The 20061-nt window shown below is 36.2% G+C and overlaps 1 protein-coding gene across 6 annotated transcripts in view; it reads left to right on the top strand.

Annotated features, from left to right (window-relative positions):
• LOC124367483 overlaps window positions 1–11170 on the top strand; it is an 88792-nt gene extending 77622 nt beyond the window's left edge. For 2 of the 6 annotated variants that reach the window (XM_046824335.1, XM_046824336.1), the window contains exon 2: window positions 8512–11170. In XM_046824335.1, coding sequence (XP_046680291.1) covers window positions 8513–8845 — 333 coding nt within the window. In that variant the 5' untranslated portion in view covers window position 8512 and the 3' untranslated portion in view covers window positions 8846–11170. Of the gene's footprint in view, window positions 1–31; window positions 169–7035; window positions 7658–8511 lie in introns of those variants that run through there. The other 4 variants (XM_046824334.1, XM_046824331.1, XM_046824333.1 and 1 more) reach the window with 4 other exon arrangements.
• The last annotated feature ends 8891 nt before the right edge of the window (window positions 11171–20061 follow it).

Genomic DNA, 20061 nt, shown 5'->3' with positions numbered 1-20061 from the left:
ACTTGTGTATGGACGACGAAGCGGGAAATGACAAACATAACCTACAAACCTGAACAGGCGGTCAGTGCGTATAACCTTCACAACAACTAATCTTCACGAGTTCCGAGAGGCGCTAGCACACCCATCACATTTATGCATCGCCTTGGCTCTCAAGGCGGGCTCAAATTGGTTTGTAAATGTCTACAAATTGTAGGATCTATTCGACCTCAATTGTTCATTCCGAAAGTGTTTCCTTAGCGAGTGCAATTAATTAATGCTAGAACTGGAAATCAATTAATTAATTTTATTCTAAATAGTCAATTAAACTAAATAGTCAGAACGTTAAAAGATTTAAAATTAGAATTGGAGCACATTTTTACAATAAGATTCAACGAAACAATGAAAAATAAAAATTAATACGTTTCTATGTTTTATTTACACATGAAAAATTTGAAAGGTTTTGAAATGTTAACCTGTAAGTTTATAATGAATAAGCTGCTACTACATTATTTTCCTTTAGAACATTGAGCATTGAACCAAATAATATTTTTTTTAGTTTCAAGAACGTAGGCAGAAAACAATTGGGGGAGGGGGTCAAGACAACTGATATTTTCCCATAGTGGACAGAAAGTAAGGTCCCATTTTGTTCCTTAAAAAGTTCTTGACCCGTTTCTATGTTAAGAACGATCTTTCAGCAGTACATGTCAGTATTACTGAATTAGTTAAGAAAATAATTAGGGTCTTTTCTAATATGTCCCCGCATTCACAAGATCGTAATTAAAGCGGTTAATTCATTGTCAATTGAAAAGCGGGAAATCCTGAAACTCTGGTTGTTAATTTTTTTTCTAAAAGAGCAAGCAGGAAGCGCTGCGCAGCGGGCAAGCATCGCGAGATCTAACCCATTCTGAAAATTTTGTTGATCCTACAACAGGAGCACACACACAGAGAATTGAATCGCTCTGGGCGTCGGCAAAACGGCGTAATAGGAACGAATGCGGTACAAGTCGCAACTTGCTAGACTCATACTTGTGTGAGTTTCTGTGGAAACATCGCCACCAAAAAACAGATTTGTTCGAACAAATCCTGGAGGACATTAAAGCGTTCTGGCCACCAGAATAGTATATTATTTTAAAAATCTTTCGTTACTAATTTGTGTTTTTTCGTACAAATTAATAAACTCGTTTTTCAATTGTTTTTGCAAATTATTGTCAAAAACCAAGCTTAACCTAACCTCAATTACCTTTAGAAATTACATTTGTAGCTCTAGTAACGTAATCTAACTTATAGAAATTAAAATAGAGAATGCTGGGACATACTAGAAAAGACCCAATAATTATAGTTTACTGAAAATTGGGGGGAGTCTGGACCCTTTGCTGGCTATGGCCTTGTTTAGTTTTAAAATACCCATCGAGTAGAATATAGGATGTTTATTTTAAGCCACTTTTAGACGCGTAGCCGTACTTTTTGGGTTTGCACCGGTTGTTTAGTTTAAGGACTAGGAAAGTACAGTAAGCCTAAATTTGAAATACATTTCGAGCACATTATTGTCTTCATAGGTGATAAAGAAAGATAAGCTGTCTAGCAGTATTATTTAGCGCTGGTGGTGTCAACGCAAAGTACAGGTTATAAAATATTGTTTCACGTGCTAATCACATCTTCTTCACATTCTCAACCGTACACTCCAAGGACTGTTAAGTCAGCTGTGACAATTTATTTTACAGTTTCGTACCTGATTCATCCAGTAAAACTCAGTTATTACCTTTCTCGGTAACTTTATAACCTCAAAGGTCTCGGTGACGGAGAAATGCGCATTTGGCGGCAAGCTCGCATCTGGACATAACCTCGACTATGTTTGTTGACCTTGAGTGAAGCTGCCCCACCTCTGAGGAAAACAACCTTGCTGTGCGTGTGGTATTTATAGCCATATAATTGTTTGTCCAGACTTGGCTGTACCACGTGGCAGCTCCAATAATTACTCGGAGCACCAACATTTTTGCTCTGTCGATTTGGCAACATTGATCACTTATTATTTTGCCATTAATTTAGCTATTAAGAGGGTGCGCTGTACTCCCAACGTTTAAGAGAAGAAAAATTAAAACAGTGTCTAACTCTGAAAACCATCGAGAATTGAACATCATATGTTTTACGATCTATTGTTTTCTTAACCTCCTAAACATCTACAGTAGAATCTACAGTAAAATAGAGCATACTATTCATATTACACACTCACTATCTACTGCCAAGAAAGGAGTTAATAAATTATCATCATCCACCGTACTATGGAGCTAAGTGAGATATGTACGATGTTTTAACGTGTTTAAAATGACTACTGTATAAGCCCTCGATATAGTTGGCTATTTTGCTATATCTGGAAGCAAGTTTAATCGATCTGTGATTAATTTTTTCAAAGTTAAATAAATCTAACATTTTTTCTATGTTTTTTTTTTACTATTACAGCTATTTTTAATCTTAGCTTATTTGCGATTTAGTGAAAAGCATTTTCTCCCTAGAATAAGCTCTGAGCTTACTCAATACGTATTCACTACTTTTGAACTCTACTAATGTCTGTTATTTGCTTAAGTAATTATTGTATCAGTAATCTTTGCTAGGACTTTAACAACACAACAATTATTCAACACTTTAAGTGATGAATAATTGTAGTAGTTGTATAAATGAATTATTTTAATAAAATAATAAATATACGTAGAAATAAACGTAAACGTGTTATGACAACTCGAACCGACTCCTATTAATGAATGATCTCTTGATAAATTTTACCGAATGGCTATATCGTATCAAGAGTTTATTTCCACTGCCAAACACGATTGTCTAATTAGTTAGATTGCCGGCCACGATCACGACAGACTTCCACACCTCCAGACTTTGATGACGTCCGGTATGTCACCCGGAAGTCGTACGTGTCGTTAACCGTTCTTTCCGCTGAGATCAAGTCTCATGATCCACAGGAAATTCGTAATTACTTTTCCCGCACGTCTCCGCCGCTGGGTCAGTGACCGAAGCCTTTTTGCAGCTGTTTAAGGCCGTTGCCACCGCCGCCTCTCGGGTGCATCCAACCAAGTCGGCTGACTCCACACTGTGCAACTCGGAAAGTTAGATCAATCTAGCGCCAAAATTAAATGTTCAGAATTGTTTCTATAATTACATTTTGCACCTACATTTAAAATCAAAAACCATTTTGAAAATCCTTACACACTGATATATTTTTACACAACATAATTGACTGTTTTTTGGTGTCGTTACCGAAAGACAGTTTTCCCTGACAGAGCAATCAATCGATCGTCAGCCGCGATATTTTTGGTGGGGATCGAAATGGAGTGGTATCAAAAGGGTTAAAAACAAGGCAATAGTTTTTCACAGATCATATCTTTCTTAGCTTCATGCCTTTTAGCCAACTCTATGAAGACTTTTCGTCTGGAAGTGATTTTTTCTCTTTGTCTCATCGTCTGACTATGATTTAACTTTGACTTTCGTGTCTGCCTGTTAATTTCAAGTGTATCAAGCTAAGCATTGATTTTTTTACCTCTCGAAACCGTCCCGTTTTGGACAAGGACGTAGCCAGCAAGGGGGTCCAAGGTGTTCGAACCCCCCATATTGTTAATTTTTTCAATGACTTTTTAGTAAATAATTATTATTATTTAAATAATTCAGTGTTACTAACATGTACTGCTGAAAGGTCATTCTCAACAAAGAAACTGGTCAAGATCTTTTTTAAGGAACACAGTGGGGCCCTACCTTCTATTCACTATGGGAAAATATCAGTTGTCTGAATCCCTCCCCAAATCTTTTCCTGGCTACGTTCTTGGTTTTGGCCCAAAGCTAAAGATGCTGAGATCAATTAAAAAAATCCCCTTTTGATTTAGGATGGAAGTTGAGCTCGGGCCCTAGAATATCTACAGTGAGAAGTCTTTAAATTATTTGTATTTTCTGTTTGTAAGGTCTTTCATAAAAAGCAACGCTTTAAGTTTTTAAAACCAAAAAATCACCCAATAAACACCAGATACTGAATATTTTTTTATTTTATGTTTCTTATTTGAAAATATTTTGCTTTTTCTTTTGTACAAATATAGCTCGAATTAGAGTTAGAGGTGAATGGTATTGACCAGGTAGAGAACTAGGACAGTACTGGACTTTTATGAATCACTAGAACTGATGCAAGGTCTGAGCAAGGTCTGCCGAGTGGCTGAGTATAGGTGTGCACCATGGGGGTCAAACCTTTAGGCCTTCCGCATGTGTGTTAACTGTCCACGTCAAGAGTCTTGGGCCTCTCTTTTTCCAGGACCTATTCAGAGAAGTTCCTTTCAGATTGTGGTATGGTAGAGTTTTGTCCATTCACCACGAAATCCCCCCCCCCCAAATAATGTTGATATGTTGTTTCTGCACTAACAAAAAGTGTTAAGAAGTATACCGTTCAAATTATCAGTTTGATATTCTAGGAACATCAAATTTTCTGGAATATTCTTTATTTCTCAAAATCATTCATAGCGGTGGCTGATTGGAATTTGGAATTTGACGCGATTTCTGGAATTCCAGTGAATGTGTTAAAAGACGCTAAGTGGGCACTGAGAGATGTTACGACACGTCAGATCTGCCTCGATTGAGATCGAGACTGGTCAGTGGCATGATTGGCAAGCGTGGCGTCAGAGATGATTACACCAGTTGAGCAATGCGGAGCTGTCCACTGGGTCATTGCCACCAGAGGACCTTGCTCGCTGTCGTCCTTACCTTTCCTCGCGCCCCACCTTGATCTGACCAAAGTGCTCTGGTAACACAGTCACGTCGTTGCGCAGTCCATCCTCTGAGGCATCCGATCCTGCAAGGGAAGTTCATTTTCTAATGCATTTCAACCGATGGGTTTTTTGAGAGAGTCGATTCAGGAAGCAGGAAGGAAGAGGTCAGAGGAAGGATCAAGGAAAACACCACGAGTAATCCTTGGGCGCGAGAATCTGTGGGTATTCAGGTATCATAACATAATACGTTGAGCTCTAAGGTTAACACAGTGCAATGTGTTCTGTTGGCCCCGGTCAATTAAGGTGGTACAGTCAGTTTTTGCCGTTTATCGTTGGGTTAGTTGGTTTAATGAATAGTCCTTCTGGCTCAATTGGAAGAAGTATGTAGATTTTGTAACAATTTAAATATTATTAATTTATTCTCATAGAATTTACGTATGCGCAATATTTTGAAAACTGTTCGAGATGCAACAAATTAGCTGTAACAAAAACTTTAGGAAATGTAAGTATTTCAGAAAATCGTTAATTTTTTTACGTTTTTAAACAGCGGAGTTGTGAATCTTTTTTAAATATTAAACAGCTGCGATTTGTAATGGCACACCAATCTGGGAAACTTGAGGTATTTATCAGTGACCAAAACTATCCTCAAGAGAACTTTACGTTATGTCTATCTGCAAAGAATGGGCGTGCATCCGTTGGCATCTTGGCTGCGCTTCCGTTTCTGGTGCAGATGAATGAAAAGATGACGTGTTAGCGCTTCATGAGTCATTCTGGACCGTAGTTGACTTGGAGACATCCCACCTCAATAACTAATAGTAACCGATTGTAACCCTGACCTACACTACGGCCTTACGTTCGTCTCGGAAGACTAACGTCCAACGGGTAGATTAGCATAACTTACGTTATAAGGCTGTTCATATGAATAGTGTACCAAATATTTTCCAAATAGGGGTGTATACATTTGGGAATCGGAGCGTCTCTATTAAAACTACGATTTTCAGTTAGATAAATCAACGAATTAGCTGCTTGGCAACTTTTTGGTTGCTGTAACATTTTTCCCAATGGACAATAATTGGTTGGGCTGTTTGGTTGGGTGTATATTTCTGGGGTGGCCGTACAAGGCCTCGTGGAGCAGGAATCATTAGTCAAGTAACCCTCACGTTGAGTTCACCACTGTCTTGTTAAGATGGCAACATATGCTGATTCAGAAAATACTTGGATGCTGGTGATGCATTAAATGTTTGACCTGTTCGGTAAATATCCTTCCACGGTAAAATTATTTACTAACACTAGATTTAAGTTTTAATGAATAATACAATACAATCATTTACCCTTTGAATGCCGCAGCATTGACTACATTTAACATTTTACTATTTTTCTCCGGCCATTTCACCATATCACTGAATTTGACAGGTTTTAACCCTAGACCTGGCAAAGTCGTAATTTACGACAAATTTTTTCCTGCTATGATTACATACTTTTGCGTATTACGTATTCTTCCTCTTTAGTCTGTGAATTATGGTAATATTTTCTCCTGACAGTTGACATAGTGGTTGAACTTACAAAGATTGATCAAAAAATTGTTTTTTGTTAGCAGTAGGCTAGGAGATAATAGTGGGGAGTGTTAGTTTTATTATTTAGAGGCTGCACTACTTTAAACTCCTGTTTTTTTATCTCAAACAGCTATACAAATTTAGGACAAATCTATGTACAGTAAAAGAATTAAATATCATAAAGAACAAATATGATTTTTTAAGACAATTTTTTGTTATTATATGGTCAAAAACAAAAATTAATTACATTTGTATTCTATTCTACATATTCTGGATAAAAGGATGGGAAAGCATAAAAATGAGTTTAATAATCATTTTCAAAATTCTTGCATTTTGATGTAAAATTTTACTTTCTGTAGTAGTATGTATTATGATACATTTAAGACATTGTATGATATATGACATTCGGAATTTTTTATAACCTTTCATATGGTATAATGTTTTATTTAATATCCTTACCATACTTACCAAGTATCAGATTGTACCAGAAAAGCCACATCCAAACAAACGATGAAGCAGGTAATAAGGTAAAACTGGAAAAGTAACAAGAATATATTTTAGTGCTTGGTTATCGATAAAAGTTTTCAAGTCTTCTAAACTACCCCTGTTCTGTTTATAATTAAACTCTTTTAATTTTAAAGATGTTTACGGCTCAGATTGAGCTACTAAACCTACCTACCATTGATAAGTTAAATTATCGTACATAATTAATAAATATAAATAAGTACCTATAATATATCAAATATAAAGTATGACATTTAAATGGCGCAGTTGAATTTGAAAAGAGAAGGAATACACATTACTAATTTTAAATCCACATCCACGGTTGTCAATTGTTAATCTTATCAGAGAAATGTCAACTCTGTCAAATGAATTGTAGACACTGATGGATGAGTAAGGGGAAAAAACTGACATAGCCATGCAATGTTGGGCAATATCTAGCAGATAGAGAAGAATTTGTTGATGGCATTCTTGAAACTGACCGTTATTTTCATTTGGAACGTTTACTGTACGATATATAATGTAGTATTTAAGTATAAAAACGGAAATTTAAAGGTTTAACAAAATCACTTGATCAAAATCAATATGAAATTGCAACGAGAAATGACTTGTCTCAAGAACTGCACACTTAGTAAAACGTTGTTTGTTACGGAAGACGAGTGTCTGCTAAAGATAGTGGCTTGATAATACTTGTATTTCCTTGTAAAATAAGACAAGATTTTCCTCCTAGATAGCGCATCACACTCGTGCACACTTGGCAGTGAGTTTGGGATCGTAGATAGAGATACAGCTTAGAAAACGTAGTATGGATACTGTCTTTGTACTTCTTGTAGTTTTCTTTGTCATGGCATTACTTTTGATGGTACTGGAACACAGGTTAGTTTTGAGGGTGAGGTTGATAGTCTGTTTAATGAAAATGGTTTTAGATGTTTATTACCACATATTTTTTTGGGATTACTACATTCTGAATTGTTATGCTTGAATTTAAAAGTCCAGAAGAAATTTGCGTGATCTTTTATGATCATGATTTTCGAGATGTTTCCATTCCAAGTGTTTTGGAGTAAATCCTTTGTCGGTGGTTCTACTCTGATGTAGGTTTAAGAGAGATTCTGGAAATATTTATTTCCGATTAAATAATTATCTAGCTCTTATAAAATTACTGAAAGTTTTTATCATGTGATGCACCGCTATTTTGGTATTATACAAAGGCCACTCTGTCCCTATCTACTACTTGCAATTACGCGATACAAGTAGGTTTAGATTAGGTTATCATAAATATGTTACTAGAAGTGCCAAAGTTAACATTTACTAGTGCTCACGTGATCTGGCACGTGATCTGAGGTCGGGAAAGTACCAACCGGAAACCCCCCTGGCCATCTGCGGTTTCGGTGGTACCGCACTTCTGGCGGAAACAAGAAAAATATCTCTGGAGATAGAACCTAAATTAAAGCTCAGATCACGTGAGCACTCGTCTTTAATTTTTTGTTAATATTACGTAGGTGTGTATTTATCTATTAATAGCATAATTAATAGTAGAAAGGGACAGAGTGACCTCCGGATAATACCCAAGTACAAACACTCTTCCGGTGAGAGAATTCAAAATCCAGGAAGTACTAAAATAATACACATTTCCTGACCTTCAACCTGATTTGACTCCAGGAAACTCATTCCGAACATGTTTAATAAATGCATCCTGCCAGCGTTATCCTGACTATGCCTCATTATTCCAGGATGGTGCTGATCCTGCCTGAGCACTCGCAGAGGCCGTACCGCTACGGCATGACGCTGCTCTGCATCGGCGCCATGTTCAACTGGCTAGGCCTAGCCGACAACAACGCAGAGCCCGTTAGATACATAGGCGTGACGCTCATCGCCGCGGGAGCCATGCTCATCTGCTTGGCAATGTGCTTCTGGATGAAAGCGACCCATGATCCACAGGTGGCAGCGCTTCAGGTAGGATACAGTCATGTCGATGATAAGCACTACTTAGAATTTAAAATTCCTGGAGCATCATTAAAATTCCAAAATCATCTCTTGTTCAGCTATGGTCATGGCGGCATTTGATGGTTCTATTGTTATAAGAGAGCAATCATCTCCAGTTCAAACGCTGAAGAAATACATGCTCATAGAAATATACACTTAATACTTGATTTATCAATATCAGTAATGATTTGTTAGAAATCTGTGCATAGTTACCAGTCATTTGGACATTACAGTATAATCACAGTAAGAATAAACTAGTTTTAAAATCATTACAAAGGAACTTTTTCGAGATCTAGAAAGTCTACAAACGAAGTATTTTTCGTTTAGTTTAGAAGTATTTCTTGCAAATAGACCTACACAAATAACTCAATACCATAATTGGTAGGGTTATGAGTATTGTTAGGAATGATATGATGTCACCAGGGATCGCCGAGAGCGCGTTCCACTTTTAAATCTTATCCTGCCCGTCCTCATGGGTCACTAACCGCCTGTACGAGGATCTTATCAAACAGAATAAGGAAGACAGTCGATGAGGTACAAGGTCGATGGTACTGATGAAAAGTGCTAAGGTCACAGACTGTATTTGAACCTGCGCTATCTCTGACTCACATGCAACGTCTGGCCCGCTCGGCTATCGGCACTCTCAAAGAGAGTTTCATTGTGTTAATTTCATTTATGCTAATTAAATGCAATGTGTTGCTTAAGGAAAATTTACTTACTCAACATCGAAGTTCAGGAATAAAATCTAATAAACCCTGTTAGTCGTAAAACTTAGTCAGGGTTCTTGGCCGGAGAGAAAGGCGTGAAGGGCGGTCTCTAAATGACGTATTAAATACCGACAAATGCCATTAACATCTTTCTAGCTATTAGTGCTTCGGCCTTGTGTTAAGATGTCAATGGTTTCACCGTACTCTAAAGGTGTATTGTTCAACCCATCAATAAACGAAAGCATAAATTTCACAATTATTAAAATTTTGAAAGACTTACGTAAGATTTTATAAAGATTGCAGAGTACATCTAGGTCACGCCTTCTTGGAATTGTAAATAAAAGAGGATGCGTGTGGGTTTCTTATTTTTCTTATTTCTTAGTTTTTAGGAATAGCTTTTCTTTTATTTCATGTAGTCCATGGCATAAAATGAACCACTAAGTTAACCAACTAGAATTTTAATTAATGAAGTATATGTTAAACAAGCATAACAGTCAGACAATAACAATAGTCATTTAAGGATTACTTGTGATCAGTGTTGAACGGTAAACTAAAATACACCATTATTTTTGTTATCTGTGAATTTTTATCTGTAAATTTCGTGAACCTTCCTTTTTTTAAAATATATGATTAAAACTGTAGGGTGTAAAATGTGTAAATGATTGAACGGTTAATGAAAACCCTCTTTATCAGTGACGTGACTAGAGCTTGTTTTTGGGGGAGGATGGGTCTGAGAAGCACACATCATCGGGGGTTATCAAATAAATCTAAATTTGAATAAATTTAATAGCCCTGATTTAATGTGAAAAAATACCTGCTGTATTTCAAACAAGTAGCTGTTATACAAGTATGTTTTAATCATTTAGGAACTTTGGACGGGGCTTTTCCTCTTCAACTCCTCCCCCCCCCTTGTTACGGAACTGCTTTTTACATTTTCTTTCGTTGTATAACAACAACGCTAAAGAAACTACAACTGAACTGGTTGAGTATACTTAGCCTATATCTTTGAAATGTGATATTTTTAACAAAACTATGCGATTAAAAAGGCTTTATATTTGTTCCAAGGTTTAAAATTATTTTTTCCTATTTGAGTAAAACATTCAAAATGGCTGTCACTAACCGGGTATTAATAAAGCCGGCACCCAATAATGATAGCCAAGACTGTTTCGTATCAGAGTTTACACGTGTTCAACTATCCATATCTCTTCAAGCTAACATTGCCAAGAGTCGACGATGATGCAGCTTGTTTGCATTGAACCGCGTAACTTGTTTGTGAACTTGGCGGGAAATGTTTTATGCTGTAGAATTCGCGGAATCCAGCGCCTACAAGATACTCTTGTCCTGTGCAGAAATGTCTAAGGCAGACTGCTCCTTGCGGGCCGGCCAGGGAGTGAGGTGTACCAGTCTGTTGACCTTGCTTTTGACCTTGAATGCTCCCGTTGATTTAAATATCGGTCTGCCATCTACCACCTCTGCGAAATGAGTGGGCCTAGACCTTTTGCCCAGCTGTTGCTTTGTCCGTTAGCGCCCGACCACAACTTTCGTCCGAAGACTTCTTGAGTCCAACTTTCCAAAAAGATCGGCCATAGTTGCAGCAATCTGAAGTTATAAAGGAAACAGGATTTTTCCGGCCGTTCAATGAAACAAAAAAAATTAAGAATACCACGTTTCGAGATCTGAAACCTGATCTCTTCTTTAGATAAATAACTAACCTAATACATAACTACAAACTAGGTTTAAATAAACAAATCATACCAAAGCGTTGTGACACGCCTAAGTCAGGAATCACAACCACCATGTTGTGTGTCAACTTCACTGCTAAAACATACATTTCATAAAAAACTAAATACACATTGTATGGTGGTTGTGATTCCTGACTTAGGCGTGTCACAACGCTTTGGTATGATTTGTTTATTTTAACCTAGTTTGTAATTATGTATCAGGTTAGTTATGTACCTGAAGAAGAGATCAGATTGCAGATCTCGAACGTAGTGTTACTGATTGTTTGTTTCACTGAACGATGGGAAATGTCCGGAAAAAACCTGTTTCCTTCACAATCATTCCATCATCAAAAATAAAAGAATGTGAAGTTGTTGATGGACCCGAAACAAAATTGGTTAAGGACTATGAATTTCCGATGGGGCTAATTTATCCAATGTACTTGCAATATTTTAATTTGGAAATTAACCTTAGAGTGCTTTTTAATTTAACTTCATATTAATGCGACGCATGATCTTCATTAATCGTGTTTTTAATTTCTCTTTTTTTTATAAGACCATTCATTGTGTTCGTATTTTTCAAATGAAAACCGAATGGTTTCCTCTACATAGATTGCAATGTACGAAGAAGATTTAAAGCCCATATCATTTAAGATATTGCGGGTGGTTTAAATAATTCAAGGAATACTTAGTTAGAGTAGTTGCTTTATCTGCGAATAGGTCAGTTTGAGTTATTGATTCATAAAGCGGAAGTAATTTTAAATAATGGTTTGTCCACGATAGCTGTTAGCAGGGCCGTGCGCAGAATTTTATTTAGGGGGGGGGGGTTCTATACTTATTTTATGAAATAAAAAAGAAGAAACTTAAATAAGTAATAGATTAAAAATTAATACGTATGGAAAATGAGTTTATTATAAAATTGTAAAACTACATACTTTTAATACATTTGTAACTCATTCTTTAAACAAAGTAAAAACTTTTTCAAATAAAAACATATGTGATCTACTCTTTCAATAAGTTGATGCGTCGAGGTACAGAAAAAAAAACTGACGGCGCAATAGAGCACAATTAAACTGATATATGGAAACAATATGATATATCTCAATCTTCAAGGGGGAGGTTTGAACCCCCCAAACCCCCCCCCATGCGCACGGGCCTGGCTGTTAGTAATTCCACATCGCCTGAAGGCTCGAGCGTGCACGGTGCTTGCACGAATGTTGCTAATAATACGTTATGCTAATTACAAAATGTTACTTCTACTTTAGCGTGTGGTTCCAGCACTGAATTAACTAACAATGCATGTACCAGAACCGATATCACTGGTCATAATATGGTATTTTTGATAATGCCAGTTAGTCGGCTTTTAAAATCTGGAGTAGACCTAACTAATTTGCTGAAATGTTACCATGATCTACTCTTTATTGACTCAAACTGATATCTATAAGGGTGGATATGCGATAAGTAAAATAGTGGGTTTTGTGAAACGACTGTTCTTATCATGAACCGATAGTAACCACAACCACAAATTATAAAATAATATTTTTCTTTTTATTCATTTATTTATTGTTCTTCTTTTTTTACATACGTGTTAAAGTTTGTAGCATTTTGTACTGAGCTTCATTTATGATTATATTAATAATAGATACAATATTATTCTAATTATATATGTGTGTGTGTGTGTGTGTGTGTGTGTGTGTGTGTGTGTGTGTGTGTGTGTGTGTGTGTGCGTGCGTGCGTGCGTGCGTGCGTGCGTGCGTGTGTGCGTGTGTGAGTGCGTGTGTGTGTGTGTGTGTGTGTGTGTGTGTGTGTGTGTGTGTGTGTGTGTGTGTGTGTGTGTGTGTGCATACATTTTTAATGCTCTTTCAATTAATATATCGCAACTTTGGAGACTAAGATGGGATTTTTCGTGACTTCAAAGAACAGTTGGGCGTAGCCCTGAGCGATCTTCGAAATAACAATATTCATTCATACCAGGGATCGTAAGAATGTTTATGTAAAATTTTAGCGCCATCGTTTTAATAGTTTACGCGTGTAAGAAAAGCAAACGAACAAAGGCACTTTCGCATTAATATTATTAGGATGAGTTCATTATATAGTTTCGTTTTTTAAATTTAATATTGCCGTTATACAATGTAGAAACAAAGAAGCTATGATGTTTGAGCATACAATTTCAGCGCGCGCGCGCGCGCACACACACACACACACACACACACACACACGCACACGCACACGCACACGCACACGCACACGCACACGCACACGCACACGCACACGCACACGCACACGCACACCACACACACACACACCACACACAACACACACACACACACGAGTAATGAATAATTGTTTTTCTTGCATTGATCACGTTTTAGTACGAAATTCAAAGAATTTACAAAATTAATCACGGTATTGTGGAGCTGGGGAATCACAGACCATTATGGATTAAATGTAATTGTCTTGGACACTATTGTTAGTAAAGTGAATACTTATATTTGTAAAAAATGTTGATTATACCAAGCTGAGTAGACAGCTGGCTGTGGCAAACTGGAGCTCTGTTCAAAATAGCCAAGATGTAAATAGTGCTTTGTATGAATTTTATAAACCTACAATATATGTTATGAATTCATCTTGTACATTGAAAAAAATAAATAGTAGGAACAAAAAGCGTAAGGAATGGATATCTAATAACTTAATAAATCTTATAAACTGGAAAAAAACGTCTTATATAAAAAATTATTGTAAAAATAAACTTAATGTGAAACTAAAGGAGGAGTACAGTAATTTGGCTAGATTTGTAAATAGATGTATAAAGCACGAAAAGTTAAATTATTATTCTAAGTTAATAAATAATTGTAATGGTGATGGTAGGAAGTACTGGGGTATAGTTAGGGAAATATTGAATAGAAAAAATAAAGGTATAAGCAGCATAAAAGTAAACGACTGCCCCAGTTAAAGTAATGGGAAATGAGTCTCTCATTGCTAATGTATTCAACAGGTATTATGTTAGTGCTGTACCGAACCTTAAAATGAATACATTCGGGTGTGACATGTTTCTACAGGAACAACAACCTGTAACTGATGTCTTGTTGAATAGGTTTGATATGGAAGTAATGGATTATATATAAAGTAGTACGTGGAATGAAAAATAAGAGTAGTTCTGGGATAGATGGCATTAGCAGCATAGTTGTTAAAAATAATATAGATATATTTGTACCATTGTTGTACAGCATTTATGAAAAGTCTCTTGCACAGGGCGTAGTTCCGGACGATTTTAAGGTGGCTGTAGTTGGTACCTGTATACAAGTCAGGTGATGACCAGGAGGTGTCATCATATCGTCCAATATCTCTCATTAAACACCGCGGCTAAGATATTTGAGACACTAAATTAAAGAAAGATTATTAAAGTACTTTCAAGAATTTAATATATTTTCCACCAATCAATATGGATTTTTACCTGGTAGGGGAACCGACTTGTCTTTGGAAATGCATATAAGTCATATAACAAATTTCAGTTAACGCTCATAAATTTACATTGGCTATTTATTTGGATCTCAGGAAAGCATTTGAGGTTTTAGATATAGATATATTGATACAAAAAATTTAGAAAATATGGTATTGGGGGCATGGCTTTGACTTGGTTGATATCTTTTTGCAAACATCGAAGACAAGTAGTAAAGATAAATAATGTACTGAGTGAGGTTCTAGAATTGCAATATGGAACAGCTCAGGGGGGAGTGTTGGCCCTCTTATGTTTTTAATTTATATTAATGATCTTCTAGATATTGGACTTTCACTCCTCTATATTTGCATATGCTGATGACACGGCTTTGGTGTGTTCATCTGGCAGCAGAGCCTCTCTCAGGACAAAGATTGACAGGGACTTGGTAAGGGTGTCGGAATGGTTGATTGCCAGCAGGTTGTTAATTAATGTATTCGAAGGACTAAATGTATTCTATTCTTTGATAGTAAACAAGCCTAAGTCTGACCTGCAGAATATGTTTGATTTGTTCTGCCATGGCCACAGTGCTTGTACGGCTGTACGTGTTCAAAATATAGAAATAGTCGATAATGTAAAATATTTAGGAATGTACGTTGACTCTCAGTTAAAAGTGGGGATTCCACGTAACGTACCTGACAAAGAAACTGAGGAAAATCAATTATGCATTGTACACATGAAACAGTTTTTGACTAGCGAATTATTAATACAGTTATACATGTCATGGTTCGAGAGCACAATGAGATATGGGATCGTACACTATGGTGGTACCTTTAGCACGGTGTTGCAGCCTGTGGTAATGAGTCAGAGGCATGCTTTGCGAACGGTATTTGGACTTCGGCGTACGGACAGAGCTAGTTACTTGTTCACTGATAACCATATCCTAACTTTTCAAACAAGTGTATGAGTCTAACGTATTGATGTATGTTTATAAACACTTGCAGGATTTATCCCATTAAAATGACGTACAGGGAAACAAAGAGCTGCTCAATTAACACTTCTCGATGTACCAAATTATTTTAAAGAAATTTGCCAGACATCAGTTTTCCTATGTTGGCCCAAAGATGTTTAATAAATTGGTTGAGAGATATGGCAATGGTATATATTTGAACGAAAGCCTAAATTTAAGATGAAATGTTTAAAATTTATAATGGAAAATGTATAAAGTTCATATCAGGAGTAAGTCTGGAATTTAACCTGTTTTCTGTCTTTGTTGTTGATATATTTATTGTTTATTTAATATTTCTATTATTTATTTAATATTTATTATTTATTTAATTATTTATTATTTATTTAATATTTATTATTTATTTATAAAATTATATGTACTTGTTATTGTTGTTATGTTAATTTATTGTTGTTATTTGTTTCTATGTTTATACCTTGTTAATTGCTTATATTATTTATCTCTTGTTTATTTATATTACAGATGTGTGTAAGTAGGTGTGTGGCCTATATGTATGTAGATTTACATGCATATATACTAAACATTGTTATTGAAGGATATAAGTATGTATTCATGCGTGTTAGTTGTTAGCAGTAGCAAAATTGGAGAACATGGTGGGCTCAATCAATTAATTTGTGTCATAATAAATTTTACTATAGTACAATTTAAGCATTTATATTTAAACATATTAATATACTGGAAAAAAGCATTTGTATCAAATATCACTTTTTGAATGTAGTGCTTGGTTGGAAATAGTGGTGAATGACTTGTGCATGGAGAAGATCTTAAATAACTATTAAAAGTAAAGGAATGACTGTCAAAAAATAAGCAATGTAATTTAGTAAGCCAACTTTAATTTCCCGCACGCGCCATTATAGGGGCATTGGGAATGTACGGTTAAAAATGCATGTAATGATAGATATTTAAACTGCATGTACTGTTAATGTTTTGCATGTATTCAACTTGTAATTCTCTGAATAAAGATCTTTTGAACTTTGAACTTTGAACTTTTGAACACACACCACCACACACACACACACACACACACACACACACATTCTTACCCCCCACTCTATTTAGGACAAGGATCGAAAATGCCTGCTACCTCATCACACCTAAAATGTAACAAAATGTGAGACACAGTTTTGAATCCAGGCTTTAGGCCTATTTGTAGTACATGGTAGTCATTTCGAGCATCTAATATGAGTGAAATTGAGGTGAGATTTCAAGATTTTTACCGTTTAATTTTGTTACGAAATTATTCACAAGCGATGGGGGTTTATAAACCAATTCAAACTTTACACTTGCAGGGGTTCGTATTTAAAAATTTTGACTTATCCCTAAAATTCCTCACGGGGGGAGAGGGGGGGGAGAAAGTCAAACATTTTCATAAATAAAAAAAGTCCTCAGTTGTTCATATAAACATCCCCCAAAGTAAATCACCCCATCTCTATTCATAAGAAAGTTAATAGGAGGGGGGAGAAGGGGGGAACTTTTAAGACACCCGGTATATGTATGTACTGTATTTCGCAATTTCTGCTAAGCTACAATTGCACAGAAGTGTGACTCATAAATGTCGCAGAATCAGGGTGACACCGAGTGGTGTCAAATTGTTGCTGATTGCCGACTTCCCACAGCGTAGACAGATTGCTGACAGCAGCGGCGTACGTCTGGTGACGTCATACCGTTAACGGAAACGTGCTGTGACTCTGTTCTGTCAGCATCACATTAACCTTGTAAGGAAGAAATGGGTACAAATGGTACATCTTGAAGTATATTGGTTGCGAGCAAAGAAAATGTCGTTTGGGTCTTATATGTCATTGGGTTTTGGTAATTTATATAATATGGATATATAACGATCAACCAGACAATTATGTTTTGTCAGCTGATTGCTCTTATCTTATCCCAGTAGAATATAAATAAACGTCTTTGAAAACTGCATGAAAGACCTGGTTGAGACGTTTTTGTCACATTACTTCATAAGCATCCGTATTACAACCAGATGCAACAATACGCGATACAAATATTTTATTTGGATAACTTAAAATATAATTTACTAATTCTAGTAAGATGTGTTGCCTTTGTGTAATAGAAAATTGACTTTGCGGTATAAAGAGCATGTTGGTTTTGAAAAATAAGTTATATCAGGAATTGAGCTTTAATTTTTGAAAACTAGACTAAAACGTTCTTCTGTGAAGGAGTGCAAAGATTATAGCCATTCGCCATTAATGTTACAAAAACAGAAAAATGTTTTCTTTTGTTTATTCATTGTAATGTATTTTATTACGTAACCTCATGTTTTGGGATTTGACACCTGAAGAAGAGAGCGGATGATAGTCTCGAAACGTCGCGTTTGTGTTATAGTGATTCGGAAAAGTCTGTAATTCTGTTATCTATTCAAACCATCCACAGTGTTATGAATGAACTTTAAACAAAGGAAAACTTTGTGATAACAAAACAGTTCTTTGTAATTCTACAATATTTGAGTTTCTGTAAGGAAAGGTGAGCGTATGCATTATTTCCTCTTAAGAGGGTTCTTTCTTCGCCAGTGAAATTTTACTTTATTGTACGAAACGTTTTTAAATTAATTTTTGAGTTTTGTGAGGTGTTTTTATATTATTCGAAATGGCAGCCGTTTAGAGGTTCAAATTGATTCTTTTTAATAGTTATGGGCATTATTGCTTAAAGTAATAGTTAAAAGAACCATGTAACAATTTGCAAACTTTATAGAATTTATTTGCCATGGTTTAAACAATACTAAGGTGTTTTCAGACATTTTACACACCCTGTGTATATAGTACATGGACCAAGAAACCGAAACAATGTAGCTAATAATTATAAGATTCGTGTGTTTTGCTCTCTAAATATTTTGTTATGTAACCTTTGTTTTATATCAGGTTTTGATAAATTAAGTAAACGCAGCTGAACAATGACCATGACCGGTCCAAGTTCATCTGATCCCGCCGAAGCAGCCTTAGTGGCGCAGTTTACCGGTCTGCCTCGTGACTCACTTTTAGTTACGTCATATCAGCTGTTTTGTCTCGACTCACCTGTTTACGGTTTACCCGTCAGCTGTAGTGCAAACCTGGCCTAGTTCTACTTACTACGTACCTGATAACACCATAGACAAGGAGATCATAAAATTAGCCTGTGCTAAGCGAGTTTAACAATACCATTTTGGGATTTCGCCTTTCTGTCGGCCTGTGAGTCATGGGATTTGGGTAGTTCAGAAAGAGAAGTATCCCTCCAAAATACTCAAAATCTTCAAGTGTCAGTTCCTCCTCTAGTACAAAGTTGTGAATATGGTAAGAAAACAAAGATTTTGGAAGATTCAAAATCCTAAACCTAACGCAACATTCGGAAAAAATATTGCTATAAGTTAAATACTTCTGAAAAAAAAAAATCTTTTTGAAACCTCGACCCTTTGCTAGGAAAATCCATATATACAGTTATGACATCACTGTTGAAAGTAAAGACTATATCTTGGGTTTATTTCATAAGTGCTTGCAAATCTGATACATTTACATCGATCTTTCCTGAATGTTTAGTCCAAAGATTGTCGATGTTGCACAAACTGCAGATTTTGGTGGATTCCAAAATCCTAATCTTAACGCAACATTCGGAAAAATATTAATGCTAGGGGCAACATTGCATTTCCAGTATACAAATTATACTGGACTTACGAAAAAAAATCTTTTTGCACTTTGAAACTTGAACCCTTTGCTAGGAAAATCCATATATTCAGTTTTGACATCTGTCTTGTTTTGACTCTATCTTGGGTTTATTTCATAAGTGCTTGCATATCTGACACATTTCCATCCATCTTTTCCTGAATGTTCAGTCCAAAGATTGTCGATGTTGCACACACTGCACACCGCATGCCGCAACAGTCGCGGTCACATATTTATAGCTCAAGCCCTCAACCAACATTGTAACCGAGACGATTAACCTCAACTATAAGGTTATGTTGCATTGTCTATCTCACCGTCTGCTACATTACCCGAGGCATTGTCTGGCTGGTCCGACACTGAGGACCTTGGCCTGCTTCTCACTTCCTTCACAGACCGCTTCCACGCTGCCGATTTCACAAGGGTCCAGGTCTTCCGAAAACGGTATTACCCCCATCCAGCGACTGTTGCTCCTCTTCTAATCCACAGGGTGGCGTATATGTCAGTTTCCTCAGAAGAGAAATTTCAAGGTGTTATAGGCAAGAAAACAAATAATGAATCTGAATAATTGAATTACTTACGTATTACTTTACAATGTTAAAACAGTTGTTTGAAATGGCCACATTGATTTTGTATACACTTCACACAACGACTGAGGACAGAATCACAAATTTTTAGCAATAGGCTACAGGTTTATCGTTATTAACAAGTTCAAATGCATTTCTAATTAGGTTTCTGTGTTCGTCAAGATTTTGCGATTTG

Source organism: Homalodisca vitripennis, chromosome 8, assembly GCF_021130785.1.
Source record: "Homalodisca vitripennis isolate AUS2020 chromosome 8, UT_GWSS_2.1, whole genome shotgun sequence".
Taxonomy (NCBI): domain Eukaryota; kingdom Metazoa; phylum Arthropoda; class Insecta; order Hemiptera; family Cicadellidae; genus Homalodisca; species Homalodisca vitripennis.
The sequence above is the reverse complement of the archived record's forward strand: the minus strand, read 5'-3'. Positions and strand labels throughout refer to the sequence as shown.